Source organism: Grammomys surdaster, unplaced genomic scaffold (genome assembly GCF_004785775.1).
Source record: "Grammomys surdaster isolate TR1022 unplaced genomic scaffold, NIH_TR_1.0 165, whole genome shotgun sequence".
NCBI classification, from domain to species: Eukaryota; Metazoa; Chordata; class Mammalia; order Rodentia; family Muridae; genus Grammomys; species Grammomys surdaster.
In genome coordinates this window covers 16671292-16684683 of record NW_021604613.1, presented here as the reverse complement: position 1 = coordinate 16684683, position 13392 = coordinate 16671292, and the positions used below count along the sequence as shown (strand labels likewise).

Sequence of the window (13392 nt, the reverse complement as noted above, 5' to 3'; positions counted from 1 at the left end):
AGATAATGGATGGTTGTGAGCTGCCATGTGGGTTCAGGGAATGGAACTGCTCTACAAGACCTTCTAAGCCGTCTCTCCAGCTCTTTTAATTTATTGTTTTATGCGAGTGTGTGAGCTGTTTGTTGTTCACTTTTACTTACCAGTCTTCCACCGAGCCTGTAGTTTGCTATGTACTTGAGACTCACTCCCTTACTGTGTCATAAAGCAAATTCCTTACTACTTTAGGAACACTCTGTTGCTCTCCCTGCTTTCTCTTCTCTCTGGGTCTCTGAATATAGGAAGTAGTAGGCGATGACACTTCAACACAATTTTTTTGTCATGTTTTAAATTTTTTATTTTTTGTTTGTTTGGAGATGGTGTCTTGCTATGTAGCCCTGGATGGTTTGGACATCATTATGTAGATCAGGCTGGCATGAAACCTAATCATTTACTCTTTCCATGTGCTAGGATTACAGGCATGTATCACCACACCTGGATCTTCAGTAGCATTTGAGTATCTCTAGGGACATTTCCTGTTGTGTGAGACCTGCCCATACTTATTCCAACCAAAGAATACTTGGCTAGGATATTCATCCCCAATGCTTACTTGTATAAAATCTGTTTTATGTGATATTAAGCTTTTTCACAGTAACATTTGCAAGATGTTTTTATTAATTAAGATGCTGTTAAATGAATTAATGATTCTTCATGTTAGATTCCCAAACTTGCATGTCAGTAGATGCAAATATCATGCAGTGCTTTAAGATTAAGTTTTGTTTTGTTTTTTTAAATAGGTCTTAAAGGAAGCTAAAAAGCCAATGGTGGTTTTAGGCAGTTCTGCACTCCAGAGAGATGATGGAGCAGCAATTCTTGCAACTGTATCCAACATTGTACAAAAGATTCGGGTGACAAACAGTGTTGTTGCAGAGTGGAAAGTTATGAATATTCTGCATAGGTTTGTTACTGTTTATGTACTAGAAAATTCAAGTGATGTGTGTGTGTGTGTTCGTTCTTGACTTGTCATGTTTATATGTACAGATAGCATTTAGAAACATTCTTCCCATTGCAGACATGATATGTAAAATGTTTTAAGAAGAATGCAAGTTAGTAAGTAACAGAAAAATGTATGAAGCGGGAAAGATGAGGGCAGAGTGGACAGTGAGCAAAATGGCGCTTATTTATTTGTATGGTAATCAAAAGGTAATTTAGACTTGTTTCCTAGAGATTTTCCTGGCATGCATGAAGTCCTGGATTCGTTCCCCAGTACCACATAAAACTGGACATAGTTCCAGCTGGGGTAGAGGCAGGGGGATCAGAAGTTCAAGTCATTTTCCACTGCACAGTGAGGTTGAGATCAGCTTGGGATATGTGATACTTTGTATTAAAAAATATGTATCATATTTTTTGTCCTCAATTTAAAAATTACAGTGTGTTCCCTGACTTCGGTTAAATGGGAATTTAGCTAAAGAGATTTTTTTGTAAACATTCCAATTATGCTAATTTATCTTAGGAAAACTGAAAAGGGAACAAAGTGTGAAAATGAGGTAGTTACTATCTTCCCTCACCCTACCCTACAAGTTCTCTCTCTGTTCACCCAACTTTATTTTCTTTCTCTCAAAAATCAAAAAAACTGAAGCAAAATTTGAAAATCAGGACAAATGAATAAAAACCAATAAGAAAAAGAAAAACCAAAAGACAGTAGTTATTTACTATAATAATTTATAATGTTTCATTTTTTTAACATGTACGTTGATGGTAGTTTTTGATGACTTTAAAATAATTCTGTGAGTAACTGGGGTGCAGCTTTGTGGTGTGAAGTACATACCTATCCAGGTGCAAGACTCTGGTATTCATTCTTAGCTCCAAAATTAAGCTAAGAAAGTAAGCAGTGATAACCCAGATAACTGAACTTTAGATTACTTTGTCCTTAGGTTATGAAAGTAGAATGGCTGGGTTAAGGCAGATATTTTAAGAGCTGTTTTGCATGTTTCTGCTAGTTTTAGGAGGGTTGTTATTTTGAGCATCTTCCTTAGATTATCTTTACTGTAACATGTAACAGTTGTGGGAAGCAATTCCATAAGGGTATACTCTAGTCTATATAGTAATGGTTTTCCCTGAGAGGTTTTCATTCCTCCCTCCTCTCCTCTCTCTGTCTCTTTCTGTCTCTCTCTCGTTACCTCCCTCCCTTCCTCCCTCCCTCCTTCCTTCCTTCCTTCCTTCCTTTCTTTCTTTCTTTCTTTTTTTTTTTTGTTGTTGTTGTTTTATTGTTTTGTTTTTTTGGGATTTTTGAGGCAGGTTCTTCCTCAGTCTTTGGAAAGCTTTGAACTTGCTATGTTGCTCTGCTAGTTGACCTTATGTCTGCAGCCTTTCTCCTAGCTCTGACTCTTATATAGCCTGAAGTTACCAGTATCATTTCCTCCATGAATTATTGTCTTAACAATAGTTTTTAATTTTTCCCTTTTACATTTTTTTAAGATATATTTTGTATATACGAGTACACTGTAGCTGTTTTCAGACACACCAGAAAAAGGCATCAGATTCTATTACAGATGGTTGCCAGCCACCATGTGGTTGCTGGGAATTAAACTCAGGACCTCTGGAAGAGCACTCAGTGCTCTTAACCACTGAGCCATCTCTTCAGTCCCCCCCTTTTCCTTTTTTTTTTCCTTTTTAAAGATAGGATCTTGCTATATATCATGACTTACTTTGAATGCACTAAGTAGCTCAGACTGGCCTCAGCCCGAACATCACACTGATGGTCCTCCTGCCTTTTCTGGGATTATGGTAGTATGCTACCATACCTAGCTCCCTGTGGCTTTGTTCTAAAACATATGTTTGATTTACTGTAAGTTTTATGTCTTACTGTGAATTTAAGCTATTTACAGTTGGTTTTTGTAATTACTTCATTGCTTATTAATTCATGAAAAACAGTCTCAGGAGGAGGAGGAGGAGGAGGAGAAGTAGCTCACTGTTACAGTGCTTGCCTCACACCCATAAGGGTCTAGTTCAGTCTTCAAAACCACAGGAAAAGAAAGAGAAAGCCAAGCATGGTAGCTCATGACTTTAATTCCAGTCCTCAGGAAGCAGGAGGATCTCTGTGAGTTTGAAGCCAGCCTGGTCTACAAAGTGAGTTCTAGGACAGCCAGGGCTGTACAAAGAAACCCTGTCTCAAAAAGAAAAAGATCCACTATGCTATGCATCTTATATTTCAGTGGTAAGAGTTGAATATAAAAGAAGCTACAAATTATTCCTATGTAATTACTCAAATTGCTTATACTTAAATGCTGGATGTATTTGAAAATTCATCATTGTTTTTACAGGATTGCAAGCCAGGTAGCTGCTTTGGACCTTGGCTATAAACCTGGGGTAGAAGCAGTTAGGAAGAACCCTCCCAAAGTGCTGTTTCTTCTGGGAGCAGATGGAGGTTGTATTACACGACAGGACTTGCCAAAGGATTGTTTCATTGTTTATCAAGGTAAGTAGCACTTTGGCACTAGAGACAAAACAGAATCATATATGTTGTATACTAAAAGCTATTTGATACACTCAGCTTCTGTTTTGAATAACTGTTCTGACTGTATAGAAGTTCATTGAAGTGTATATATTTTGGGTCTGCAACTTGAATATGTGACTTTTTTTTATTTGCAATTTTTAAATAATAAACCTTATTTTAAAAATCAAAACAAAATCTGTTTGTTAACCAGAGGAGTAGTATATACCTGTGATCCTAGCCCAGGATAAGGATGAGGATGAGTCAGGAAGACAGGGGTTTGAGGCAGTTGTTAAAATCTATCATAGGTGAACAGTAGTCACCTTCCCAGTGGGGAGTCTGATGCACACTTGTGAGTCCTGTCCTCAGGAAGCTGAGGTAGGAGGAATACGGGTTTGAGGCCAACCAGAACAAGCTGAGCCTCTGTCAGAATACTCAGCATGATGACTCAGGAAAGTGTTATTATGAGGGTGCCAACAGTGATGATGCTGTTGTTAGAAGAACCTGAATCCTGCAAGATAGGCTTTGTAATTTGTATTTGAAGCAAGATCTCATGGAGCTCAGGTTGAGTGCTAGTTGAATACATAGCTAAGGATGACCTTGAACTCCTGATCCTCCTGCCTCCACCTTCTACGTACTCTGATTATAGGCATGTGTCATCATGTCTGACTAAACTGTAAAATGTAATCACTTGGATCCTGAATTATAGGACAGGACATGTTTTTGTTGCTGTTCCTTATATAGAGGCTTGTTTTTTTTTTGTTTCTTTTTTTTTGTTTTTTGTTTTTTGTTTTTGTTTTTGTTTTTCTAGACATGGTTTGTCTGTGTAGCTTGGGCTGTTCAGGAAATTGCTCTGTAGACCAGCTGGCCTGAGCTCAGAGATTCTCCTGTTTCTGCCTCCCACTCTTGCTTCCTAAATGCTGGGATTAAAAACATGTGCCACCACCATGTTCCTGGCTTTGTGTAGGGCTTGTGCATGTGTGTTTTCATGCTTGGCAAGGACTCCCCACCTAAGCTTTGTTGAGAGAAAGATCTTAGTATGTAGCCTAGGCTGGACCTGAACTCATGAGCCTCATGTTCTGCTTCCTTGTCCTGAGGATTCTAGGTGTACACCGTGTCTGTCATAAGTAAGTTATGTTATACTAGACTTTAGTCAAAAGACTAAGGAATAAGTTGGTTACAGGTAACATAACACTCTGACTTTTGTATTTGATCCATTCTTTTGAACTCCCTCCTGTAAATGTAATTCAGTTTCCCTAGAGTAAATAGTACATTATATATTCCTGGATAATTAAAACTGCAGCACAAGCTTTCATTTTATTGTATACATGGATATAGTTAATTTATAATAGATGTTTTATTGCCATTAAAATTGTTATACAAGAACTAGAGAAATGGCACAACAGTTAGGAACACTTAATAGTCTTTCATAGGACCCAGGTTTGAATCTCAGCATCTACATGGTAGCTCACAATCTTCTATAATTTCAGATCCAGGGGATCTAGCGATTTCTTCTGGCCTCTGTGGGCACCAGCACATATGTGGTGCACAAACATACATGCAGGCAAACAGACATGCACATAAAATAATTTTTTAAAATAAAGTCATGGGTGTGGAGAGATGGCTCAGTGGTTAAGAGCACTGACTACTCTTCCAGAGGTCCTGAGTTCAATTACTAGCAACCACATGGTGGCTCACAACCATCTGTAATGGGATCTGATGCTCTCTTCTGGTGTGTCTGAAGACAGTTACAGTGTACTCATATAAATAGAATAAATAGTTAGTTGATACAGGAAAAAAATGGATGAACTAACCTCCTGTTTTAGTGCTTTCTAGGGTAGTCAGTTTGATGTGTATACTATCTCTTTTTTTTTTATCTCTTGAGGCAGAATCCCTCCTTTTTTTTTTTTTTTTTAATGAGCCAAAATTTTATTTATTTCTTGCATTTGAAGTAGTCCTTGATGACATCCTTGGCCTGAGAGTCTTTGCCATAGTCTTTAACCACTACACAACTGCAACCAACTACTTTCCGTGATTTCCGTTGGTTTCCGTGATCGATTTTACAGAGGCCCACCCATTCCCCAAGTTTCTTGTTGTCATCAACCTTTATCAGGTTAATTTGGTGCTTGGCACAAAATGCCTCCACCAGCTTGACATACATCACAGTTGGATGCAAGCACACAGAGATGGGCTTGGTGCTTATCTAAGGCTTTGGCAGCTTCAGTATGCCTTGTGCTAGGCCATCGTGGATGAGGGCGGTCTTCAGGTCCTCTTGTAGAGCAGTGTTGACGTCCATTACACCCCCAGCAGCTATGCCTTCCTCGGCCATGGCGGTGTATTATGGGTAACGCCAAATCTTGACTGTACCCGAGCTTCCGCCTGCGTGCAAATTGGCAGCGGCAGGGGAAAAAGGCAGAATCTCTTATAGTCTAGTCTGACCTTAAACGTCACTGTGCAGCCAATATGACCTTGAACTTCTGATCCTCCTGCTCCTACCTTCTGAGTGATGACATTACAGGCATGCACCACCATATCCAGCTAGTATAATATATTGTCTTAATAGATTTTGCCCTCATTTGGTTTGTCAAGACAGGGTTTCTATGAAAAGGCATACACTACCATGCCCAGCCACTTTCATAGTTTATAAAGTGAGACTAAGTCTAGAGTGAGTTCCAGGACAGCCAGGGCTACATGAAGAAATCCCATGTCCAAAAAAAAAAAAAAAAAAGAGGCAGTTCAGTGTAAATTGCATAGTTTGCATGAGGTCATCAATAAATAAAAAGATAAATAAAAATAAAATGGCTATTAACAAGAGGTATACTGTCTTCACATATAATAGTGTATGTTGGGTTGGATTGTTGATATGGTGGTGGTAGGTTTTGAGACAGGGTCTTAACTGTAACTCATACTGACCTCAAGGTTCTCCTGCCTTGACCCTCACACTGTGATTACATATGTGTACCACTACTTTGGGTTTATTAGTCTGGTTTTTACTAAAATGAGATTGACTCTTTTTTTCTCTCACAGGACATCATGGTGATGTTGGCGCTCCCATAGCTGACGTTATTCTCCCAGGGGCTGCTTACACAGAAAAGTCTGCTACCTATGTCAATACTGAGGGCCGAGCTCAACAAACCAAAGTAGCAGTGACACCTCCTGGCTTGGCAAGAGAAGACTGGAAAATCATAAGAGCTCTCTCTGAGGTATCATTTTTGAGGCATTTCTTTGAAGTTTTTTTTTTGTTCCTTAATATTCATTAAGCAGCTGGGGATGTGGCTCAGTTGGGAGAGGGCTTGCTTAGCATTCATGAAGTCCTGAGTTCAATAAATTCCTGTATATAGCTTGTAGTGCTGGAGACAGAACCCAGGGCCTCAGCAGCTACTAGGCAGGGGCTCTACCGCTGAGCTACATTTTCATTCATGAAGGCATTAATTAGTGATGCTGCTTAAGGGGTAATGGACATGTTAGCTGCTTAAAGTGATTTTCAAAATCAAGGAAACTTTTCTCTAAAATGAGGGAGGGTTTGCATAACCTGATTGTGTAGGAAATAAAGTGTTCAGAAAATGAAGAATTGAAGTTGGTACTTTTACTGTAGATTAACAACAAGCTACAAGCATTGATAGTTAGCCTAGCATCATCTCTATAACTCAGGACCATATTCTTGCTAAGTATTCTCTACTACAGAGCAACAGACTGCAGATAAATTATTAATATGGCGACATCTTTAAAGTAGAATTTTTGACATCTATATTCCATACGTGATGCTTCCTTGAGAAATCTGTCTGGATTGGAGAGATGACTCAGTAGTTAAGAGGACAGACTGCTCTTCCAGAAGACCTGGGTTCAATTCCCAGCACGCACATGGTGGCTCGCAATGATCTGTAATTCCAATTTTAGGAGATTTGACACACTTCTCTGGACTTCTTTGAGATTAAGCATGTACATGGTATATGATTATGTACACAGACAAAACATATATACAAATAATTTTTTTTTCCTGAGATAGGGTTTCTCTGTGTAGCCCTGGCTATCGTGGAACTCACTCTGTAGACCAGGCTGGCCTCGAACTCAGAAATCCGCCTGCCTCTGCCTCCCAAGTGCTGGGATTAAAGGCATGCGCCACCACTGCCTGGCCACAAATAATTTTTAAAAAGAAAGGAAAAGGGAAAAAAAAAATGCCTCCTAAAAGATACTGAGACTCTTCTCTTTCTAGTATTACTGTATTATTTCATCATAGTTGCCATTATGAATTGCTTTGTTACCTTTTCTGATGCTGGAGATTGAGCACAGTCTGATGTATCTCCTAAGCTCCAAGCCTGAATTTTTTCCTCAAGACAAGGTTTCTCTTTGTAGCCCTAGAACTTTTTTCTATAGACCAAGCTGGCCTCAAATTCAGAGATCTGCCTGCCTCTGTCTTCTAAGTGCTAAGAATAAAGGCCCAGGTCATCTCAGCCTGCTAAATAACAATTATTTATTATATTGGGTCGTGGGCTGTGCATGTTGCAGCAATATTTGGAGGTTTAAAGGGCTCTGAGGGAATCTGTTCTCTCCCTGCACTGTGTGTGTCCTAGCGATTGACTCAGATCCTCAGGCTTGATGCCTGATTTCTTGAGTCATCCTGGCCTGCCCCAGTTCTGAAAATTTTTAAGTAAAGTTGTTTGTCATGGTGGATCTGATCTGTTGTAGATTGCAGGTATCACTCTTCCATATGACACTCTGGATCAAGTGAGGAACCGTCTAGAAGAGGTCTCTCCTAATCTGGTTCGATATGATGATGTTGAAGAAACTAATTACTTTCAGCAAGCAAGTGAGCTTGCCAAGGTAAAAACTTGCCTGTGTGCAGTTTTCCTAATGCGATATATCTTGGCACAATAGTACTGGTTTTCAGTATGATTCTGATCTCTCTCTTTTTTTCTAGCTAGTAAACCAGGAACTTCTTGCTGACCCACTTGTTCCACCTCAGCTAACTATAAAAGACTTCTATATGACAGGTAAGTTTGACTGTCACCTAGTCACAGAGAATCAGAGGACCTCCTTTAGCTTTATACCTTTTTTTGGTTGGCAGTATTTGCTATTAACCTAAAGAACTTGATTTTTTACATTTATTTCATTGTGCACGGGCAGGCATACACTCACCATGAAGACTGTGGAGGTCAGGACAATTTGTAGGAATCGAACTCAAGTCATTAAACTTGATGACAAACACCTTTATCCACTGAGCCACCACCACCTCAGTAGCCTCTGATCTGAAATTGTTAAGCATCAAAACTAATGTAATTTAGTGGGTAGATCTGGGTCTCAAGGCTCATTTTGTACATGTTAAAGCATGGGCATTATACCCCTAGTTCTCTAGTGTTGTGTGTTTCTGACATGGAAGCAAAGTTTGAATACCCAAAAGGTTTAACAGATTTTAAATATAAAATATTTAGTATTATATGGAAAATCACTGAATAGAAATTTAAAGTACTAAAAAAAAGTCTCAATGTTTTCTGAAAATTATTGATAGCATATTCAAAATATTTAAATATGTTTTAATATACTAAATGGTGCTTCTGGTGTAAATTGTTAGAAAGCTTTTAAGAAATGTGGACCACCATTCATTTTCTATAGCTTTGACAATAGTTGATAAAGATATGAGACAGTTGATATGCAAATAATTTCTTACCTAAAGGCACATAGGAACATAAATTTGTTTGTTTTTCTATTTTTTATTTTTTTTAAAGATTTTGTTTATTTTATGTATATGAGTACACTATAACTGTCTTCAGACACACCAGAAGAGGGTATCAGATCCCATTACAGATGGTTGTAAGCCACCATGTGGTTGCTGAGAATTGAACTCAGGACCTCTGGAAGAGCAGTCAGTGCCCTTAACCTCTGAGCCATCTCTCCAGCGCCCCCCCCCCCCTGTTTGTTTATTTTAAAACTGGGTTTCATGTAGCTAAGGTGACCTTAAACTCATTGTGTCAAAGCAGAGGATGACCTTGAATTTGTAATCTTCCTTCTCACATTGGCAAGTGCTGAGACTACAAGCCTGCACAGCCACAATTTTTATGCTACTGGAGACCCAGCCTCAGGCCTCCTGCATACTAGTGCAGCATTCTACCAACTGAACTACATCTCATAGTCCTAAAATTATGTTTAATTGTACCTTTTTAAAAATGTGTATAGGTTTTGCCTTCATGTGTGTCTCTGTACCATTTGTGTATCTAAAACGAGAAGAGGGTTTTGGATACCCCAGGACTAGAGTTATAGACAGTTGTAAGCCTCCATGTAGGTGTTGGGAACTTAATCCCAGTCCTCGGTAAGAGCAGCAAATGATCTTAACTTTTGAGCTATCTCTCAGACTCTGTTTTATACATCTTTAAGTTAGCATATACTAGCAGGTTATTTCAGTGAGATGATAGAAGTATTAGGATCAGATCCAGCAGAATGGCTTATTATGTAAAGGAGCTTGCCATGTAAACCCAACCCCATAAAAGCAGAGAACCAACTCCCAAAAGTTGTCCTCTGACCTCTACACAAACACTGGACATGTGCATACCCCGTCACACACATACCAATGATACATTTCTAAGCAGTTTTTAAAATAAATGCAAGTTAGGATCATTGTACAATATACAACCAAGCACAAAATCACAACGAAACATTGCTGTGACTTCCGGCTTTTGAGTGGTGGAGGCAAGAAGATTTCCATGTATTCAAAGATTGGCAGTTTTTTCTGGTCATGGTAGGGTTACACTCTCAGTACTTGGGTGACAGGAGATTAAGGAGTTCAAAGCTAAACTCTGCCACGTAGTCAGACCCTGTCTTGAATAAGCAGTACATACAAAAAAATTTAGCTTTTTAATTTTTTTTCCCTCTTTTTGAGACAAGGTTTCTCTATGAAGCCCTGGCTATCCTGGAACTCACTTTGTAGACCAGACTGACCTTAAACTCAAAGATTTCCCTGCCTCTGCTTCTCTAGTGCTGGGATCATAGAAAGGCATGTGGCACCTTTCATTGTCTGGCTCTTTTTTTTTTTAAGAGAAGGTTTTCTTATGTAGCCCACAATGGCCTCCAGTTTAACAACCTTCTGCCTCAGCTTCCTGAATGCTACAGATACAGAACAGCTCTACCACTCTTGGGTGTTTTGAATTCCAGGCTAGCTAACCCAAGCTACAAGATAATTCTCTTAGTTCCTGGTGCCCATCCTATAGAGGGTTGTGAATACTAATGTGTGCCTGTACATCAAGCTTTTATATTGGGATACAGATCAAACTGATCTTATCTGGCCCTTACCAGCCATACCATCTTGCCAGCCTCTGGTGGGTTTGTTTTGTTTGTTTATTTGTGTTTGTTTGTTTTCAAAATGCTTCCATCTCTTGTAGCCCAGGCTGACCTCAGGTCCACAGCAGTCCTGCCTCAGCTTCTGAAGTGCTGGAGGATTATGAGCATGAGCTATAACATCGAGCTGATAAACAGACGGTTTATCTTCTATTTTTTTTCTTAGATTTTTAAGAATTTCCTATCATTTAATTTTTCATATTGGCATGTTATCTAGTATCATATCTTATATGATTATTTAACTACTGCTTGAGATTGATTAAAAGCATATAACCAGAAAGTTGTGGTGGTAAATAGGAGGTGGAGGCAGATGGATCAAAGTTCAAGGTCATCCTTGGCTTCTTAGACATAAGATACGTAAGACCCTAACTAGAAAACTTAGCCAGTAAAGAGCTTATGATCAGGGCTGGAGAGACAGCTCAGTGGTTAAGAGCACTGACTGCTCTTCCAGAGGTCCTGAGTTCACTTCCCAGCAACTACATGATGGCTTTACAACCATCTGTAATGGGATCTGATGCCCGCTTCTGGTGTGTCTGAAGAGAGCAACGTGGTATACTGATATGCATAAAATAAAATTTTTTTTAAAAGTTTCTGCTCAAAATATATAACTACCTACAGTTGCATTACAACCTCACAATCTTTTGTTCTTGAATATGTACATTAAAAATTTTCAGTTTGTGTTCTAAAGTCACATTAATAAAAAATTGCCATTAGTGGCTCCTCCCTGTAATCTCAACAATTGGGAATCTGAGGTATGAGAATCACCCCAAGTTTGAATCTAACTTGTCATACTACTGACTTCTGGTCTGGCCTGAAGTCTCAGACATTGTTTCAAAAACAACAAAGAGGGCTGGAGAGATGGCTCAGAGGTTAAGAGCACTGACTGCTCTTCCAGAGATCCAGCAACCACATGGTGGCTCACGACCAACTGTAATGGGATCTGATGCCCTCTTCTGGTGTGTCTGAAGACAGCAACAGTGTACTCACATACATAAAATAAATAAATTAAAAAGAAACAACAACAAAGAAAGTTGTATTAACAAAATGCATGTTCTTAATTTCTTTCAGATTCAATTAGCAGAGCCTCACAGACAATGGCCAAGTGTGTCAAAGCTGTCACCGAGGGTGCTCAGGCAGTAGAGGACCCATCCATATGCTAAGACATGTACCAGGGACCTTGTTTTGCTGTAAACAGTAAATGGACGTTGGTGTAATCCCTTATAAGTTAATGTTTTCCAACATGAGTCTGAATGATGTAATATTTAAAGTTATACTATGCTTATTTGAAAATGGTATTGCACTTATCAAAAATCTTGGCAGGTTAAAATTTATGTAATTGTGTGCAAACATTAAGTAGTTTAATAAAACTATCATTTGTTCTTTCATGTTAAAAACGTTGATCTTTAAAATGGAAAAATTTTTTTTCATAGATCATTCAGGGCTAGGGACATAGCTCATTGGTAGAATAATTGCCAAGCATGTGTGAGGCTAAAAATTCAACTTCTGAAGCTTAAGGAAACAACATAGGTCTTCCATTCAGTCTCAAATTTATGTTGAAGATTTATGGGCCAGCAGGATGGCTCAAAATGGGTAAAGGTGCTTGCTGTCAACTCTAACTAACTTGAGTTTGAGCCCTGGAACCTACATGGTAGAAGGAGGAAACTGAATTTTACAAATTCTACACATACAAATCTAGCCAGCCTGGGCTACAGAGTTAAGACCCTGACGCAAGATGGGTGTGGTAGAATATCCTTTTAATCCCAGCACTAAGGAGGCAGAGATAGGCGGATCCCTGTGCGTTTGAGGCCAGTCTGGTCTACAGAGTGAGTTCCAGGACAGCCAGGGCTACACAGGAAAGCCTTGTCTGGAATGTGAGGGTAGAGGGAAGTCTCAAAAAGAATTTTACATTTTCTGCTAAAATAAGTTAATAGAAATATAGTACTGGAAAGATGGCTCAGCTGATACGAGCATTGGTTGCTCTTCCAGAGAACCTGGGTTCCATTCCTACCACCAACATAGTGGCTCACAAACTGCCTGTTACTTCAGTTCCAGGGGATCAGATATCTTCTGGTCACTGGGCACCAGGCATACAAGTGGTACATGCAGGCAGAGTACCCATGTACATAAAACTTAAGAAATAATTAAAGAAAAAAACTAAACATTTTATTATTAACTTAGGAGATGATCCAAAAGTAGGTTAAAGGTTTGTGTTGTTGTGTTTTACCTGCAATTTTGAAGGTTGAACCTGAGCTTAAGCAGGCTAGGCATGTGCTCCCCCATGGCACCACAGCCTCAGCACTGGGTTTTGTTTTACTTTCTCCAAAATTCTTTTCTTTTGTAATTCTCATTTCTTTCTCTTTGCACTAAAAGCCTCGACTATAAGATGCCATTTTCCTGGCATAAGAAAAATATGGTTTTAAAGTAGTAGTGTGCCATCAGTACTTTAGAAGTGTTACAGGACTGGCTGAGTGGTGGACAGTGTGTTTAGTGTGTGTGAGGCTCTAGGTTCCCTTCCCCACACCCAAAACAATTGTACAAAGTTTGTTATCTTAACTTTTTCAGAAATACTTGTCTTCAGTGATATGCCTTGAAGATAC

At 39.1% G+C, this 13392-nt stretch overlaps 1 protein-coding gene and 1 pseudogene across 3 annotated transcripts in view; one reads left to right on the top strand and one right to left on the bottom strand.

Annotated features, from left to right (window-relative positions):
- Ndufs1 (NADH:ubiquinone oxidoreductase core subunit S1) overlaps positions 1-12189 on the top strand; it is a 35466-nt gene extending 23277 nt beyond the window's left edge. For 2 of the 3 annotated variants that reach the window (XM_028765560.1, XM_028765559.1), the window contains 6 exons: positions 774-934; positions 3300-3454; positions 6497-6672; positions 8156-8290; positions 8388-8460; positions 11864-12180. In XM_028765560.1, coding sequence (XP_028621393.1) covers positions 774-934; positions 3300-3454; positions 6497-6672; positions 8156-8290; positions 8388-8460; positions 11864-11955 — 792 coding nt within the window. In that variant the 3' untranslated portion in view covers positions 11956-12180. Of the gene's footprint in view, positions 1-773; positions 935-3299; positions 3455-6496; positions 6673-8155; positions 8291-8387; positions 8461-11863 lie in introns of all 3 variants that reach the window. The other variant, XM_028765561.1, reaches the window with a different exon arrangement.
- On the bottom strand, positions 5403-5798 carry LOC114619688 (annotated as a pseudogene).
- Positions 12190-13392: the final 1203 nt, after the last annotated feature.